The 4,572-nt window shown below is 30.4% G+C and overlaps 1 protein-coding gene across 1 annotated transcript; it reads right to left on the bottom strand.

Moving 5' to 3' along the window:
• Nucleotides 1-3,252: 3,252 nt before the first annotated feature.
• LOC109242025 (ribulose bisphosphate carboxylase large chain-like) lies at nucleotides 3,253-4,153 on the bottom strand. The gene is made up of 2 exons (XM_019408849.1): nucleotides 4,073-4,153; nucleotides 3,253-3,905 (listed from the first exon to the last, which is right to left on the bottom strand). The coding sequence occupies exons 1-2, from the start codon at nucleotides 4,151-4,153 to the stop codon at nucleotides 3,369-3,371; spliced, it is 618 nt and encodes a 205-aa protein (XP_019264394.1). The 3' UTR covers nucleotides 3,253-3,368.
• Between the last annotated feature and the right edge of the window lie 419 nt (nucleotides 4,154-4,572).

The raw sequence follows: 4,572 nt of genomic DNA, 5'->3' as shown, positions 1-4,572 counted from the left end.
TTATGAATGGAACTGATATTTGTCAAGAGTAACAATAAGGGTGAAAATCATTTACCCCCAAACTTTGTTTTTAAAATAAACTCCCCAGCTTTAAACCATAGATATTCTTTTACGTGTCAATTAACTTTTTAATATGTCTGTCTATCTATATTTATACTATATTAAAAGCATGAATACCCTTAGCGAAATATCGTTCGTCTTTTTTGCCTTGTAAAAATATTATACACTGAACAAAATAGTCATTTGACTATTTTCCTAATATTTAAGAATATTCATTTAATTAATTACCTAATATTTAGGAATAGTCGGTTAATTAATTTTCTAATATTTAGAGCTTTAATTGTTCAATTAATTTCCATATTAGGAATTCAGGGACGTCCAATTCACACTAGGAAAATTTAAATCTTAGAGAATTAATTTAAGTTTTCAATTCCTTCCGCAGGAAAGATTAGTTCTTCTTCACCAACAAAGTTCGGTTCGATTTCAAATCCCTTCGGTTGGAAAGTTTCATTTTTTTCAATTTCTTCACGAGGAAGGTTTTTACTTTGAACTTTGTTTAGATTTATGAGTATTAAATTTTACACTTGGAAAGTTTTAACCAATATATACTTCTTTTATGTTTAGGAAGGGTTTTTTTAGTTAATAAAATTTTGACAAATTAATTTTTTACAAATATATTAGGTAAAAAATGACACTTTGAACTCCTTTTTGGTTTAAGAGTCTTATTTTTTAACATGATTTTCTTTGTCTGTTGAACTATGCACAATTTTATCTTATAAATTCTTTATGGTTTGAGTTTGTAAAAGACCGAGAAGATTCAATACCATGCTAATATGTTTCCTTTACTGTTACTATCATATTTTGATACATAAATTTTGAGTATTACTTACAAACCACAATAAAAGACTATCAATGTTTTAAAATAGTTTATATATACATATATTATATATGCTGACTAAAATAACATAACGTGCTTCATTTGGTTTGTTATTCAAGTGATAACTCACTTGTTTTATCATATTTGTTAATTTTCAACTTATGTTATCAGATATTCGTGATAAAAATAATTTTATGTTTTGTTTTCAGTATTAGATTATTGAAGAAAAAAATTCATAAGGCATTCCCACATAAGTCCTCATAAATCTTAACAAGGCATCTCATAACTTCCGTGGAATTTGATTTCTTCATTTATTGAGCTAGCCAAATGAAAAAAATATGCATCATTTAAAGATATTTTTTATTTTATAATTTTATATAACTCAAACACATTATCTAATATTATTTATGTGATTTTTTAAAGGAAATTATATTTTTATTGAAATGGATACACGCGCAAAGCGCGTACCCTCAGACTAGTTTATATTAAAAGTACGAAGGCCCTTAACGAAATATCATTCGCCTTTTTTACCCTATTAAAATAGAGTTCACATTGGATAAAATAGACATTTTATTATTTTTCTAATATTTAAGATCATTAACAACTATTAAGATCATTAATTATTTTCCTAATATATAAAACTTAATTTTTTCAATTCCTTTAATTATGGAACTCCAAATAATTTCAACTAAAAATAGGAAATTTTCGTACTAGGAAAGTTTCGTGGAGTATTAAATTTCTCCTTGCACTTTCAATTAAAACTAGAAAAGTTTTGGCTAGGAATATTAGATTCTCTTTATGTTTAGGAGGATATTTTCGGTTAAGAAAATTTTGATAGATTAATTCTTTATCAAAATAATAGGTAACATCGAGCACTTTGCAACCTTTTCGGTTTAGGAATATATATATATATATATATATATATATATATATACTATACAAAAATTTCTTATAATTTAATCCATAACAATTTTCGCATTGAACCCACAAATGCCTGTATTTTTGAGTTACCTCGAGATCATTAGAACTTTCTCTTATAGTTAAATCACTGCCCTTCGTGCGAGTTCGTCTACTGGAACCCTCATTTTCACTACTATTTCGACTTTCACCACCACAACTACTATTTCGACTTTCACCACCACAAATGGCCCTATAAATGTAACTGTCACCGTAATTCTCACTACCACTTATAATGGAAGTATCTATACAGAGTTGAGACTGAAGATAACTATCAATGCAACTATTAATGTGATTATTCCAACTATATTGAGTATCATACATGTAAGAATTATAGTAGGGATCTTCGCCCCTAAATCCATTATTCAGATAATTCGAGTTTCGATAACTATAAAAAGAACTTTCTAGTTCACTCAGAAAAGAATGATCGTTGTCAATCTCAAAAATCTGATTTTCAATATTAAAATAGATGGAATAACTGTCTCCATTCCTATCACTAACTAAAAAAGTGTCATCAGAGATGAAATTCCGAATGTCTTTAACGCCGAATAAATAATCAACATTACTGCAACTAGAATTGTCACGATTCCTCCAGCTATGAATGTTTTTCACTTTTCGATTTGGATCTTCATTGGTATTTTCAATAGGACCAAGACTGCCCATTGATTTATTTAGCCCACACCTGCGTTCGAACTCCTTCTTAAACAACATCGAATTAAACCATCATCTTTCTATAGAGTTTTCTTGCCCCCTATTTGCATGAAAAAACAATAGATGAATTGTCATTCGCTATAAAATTATTTATTTGAATATCTTATTTCTATCAGATTAAGCATAGAAATCCAATCACTAGGATTATTAACTAATAAGGATTGTGAGTATTGAAAAAAAGTTCTGAATATGGGGGAATACTTCACTGTATATTAATATGTTGGAACCCCCTTTATATTATTTTTAATAAAGGGCGGCTTCTCCTATGTCGTGTCAAATTCGCATCGAAAAAAAGAGATTTGTCCTCTCCTATAAAGAAATCAAAAAATAATTGTTTCGTAAAATCTTGTCTAATACTAATATCTAATCACTAACAATCTAAAATCTAATAAAAAAATAAGTAATAAATTAAGGTTCTATTTCAACACGGAACAAAGGGGACAATATACAGGATGGGTAGAAAGAGGTGTGATACTTGGCTTGATTCAGGGAAACTACAAACTACAGGATAGAAAAGAATATACCAATCCTAAGGATCCGTAGGATTAATTGTGGATCCAAGACAACAATAGAAAGATTTGAGTCTTAGATTTTGATTTAGTTTTCTAGATTTTGTATTTCAAATCTTGTATATCTAGGTAAGTATATACTTAGCCAAAATATATGCAATAGAATCTTTGTTGTATTCGGCTCAATCCTTCTAGTAAAAGATTGGGCCGAGTTTAATTGCAATTCAATTAAGAGAACGAAGGATAATTACTTGAGTTCTTTCTCCTTATCCTTCTTTATTTCCTGCTAATTTATCTGCTAATGTCTACTGTTTTTACTTATCCAAAACGTCCACTGCTGCAAAATTAAATACGATCTCTTTCCATACTTCACAAGCAGCAGCTAGTTCCGGGCTCCATTTGCAAGCCTCGCGAATAATTTCATTACCTTCCTGAGCAAGATCACGTCCTTCATTACGAGCTTGTATACATGCTTCTAGAGCTACTCGATTAGCTACGGCACCTGGCGCATTACCCCAAGGATGTCCTAAAGTTCCTCCACCGAACTGTAGTACGGAATCATCCCCAAAGATCTCGGTCAGAGCAGGCATATGCCATACGTGAATACCTCCTGAATCCACGGGTAGAACACCTGGTAAAGAGACCCAATCTTGAGTGAAATAAATACCGCGACTTCGATCTTGTTCAACAAAATCATCACGCAGTAAATCAACAAAGCCCAAAGTTATGTCTCTTTCACCTTCAAGTTTACCTACTACGGTACCAGAGTGAATATGATCTCCACCAGACATGCGTAACGCTTTTGCTAATACCCGGAAGTGGATACCATGATTCTTCTGTCTATCAATAACCTCTTTTGAAAGGAGTCAATAAAAAGTCAAAATATGAACTAACTTAAACTAATTTAAAACTTAAATCGAATTTTCTATTCTTACTTATTCTGAGTCTTTGCTAAATACTTCAACTATTGAAATCAAGAAGTTACAATTGGTCAAATGATATGAAAGGGATTAATTACTAGTCTCTTTTTCTCTTTTGAAATAGGCCTATTTTTCTCCAAGTTTGACCAGTGAATCGAACGGGGATTCAAGTTTTTCATTTCATGAAGTAAAAATGCGGTTCTTATCTTTAAATCTAAGCAAAAAATGATATTTTCAATGAGTATGGTGGAAATTCATTGAAAACATATAGATGAGTCAATATACAAATTTTGAGAAAGATTGGAGGTGATTTGGATTGATTTGGTATCAATAGACCGTTACTGTAACGGTATTTCAATTTTCCTCCATTTTAATTTTCTGTTATAATTTGAATTTGGCGATTTGCATAAATGATCGTTTTATAAAATAACCATTTTGAGTTGCAACCTTACAGAGTTGTAACTCTTCATTATTACCCAACGTTTGGCTATAAATACATGAACTCTCCCTCAGATTTACCTTACAGATTTTTCTTACGAAAATTCTTATCTCTCATTCATCGTTCTGCATTGTTTTAACAGAAAAGAAAGCAGTAAGT

This window comes from Nicotiana attenuata, unplaced genomic scaffold (assembly GCF_001879085.1).
Source record: "Nicotiana attenuata strain UT unplaced genomic scaffold, NIATTr2, whole genome shotgun sequence".
Classification (NCBI taxonomy): Eukaryota; Viridiplantae; Streptophyta; class Magnoliopsida; order Solanales; family Solanaceae; genus Nicotiana; species Nicotiana attenuata.
The sequence above is the reverse complement of the archived record's forward strand: the minus strand, read 5'-3'. Positions and strand labels throughout refer to the sequence as shown.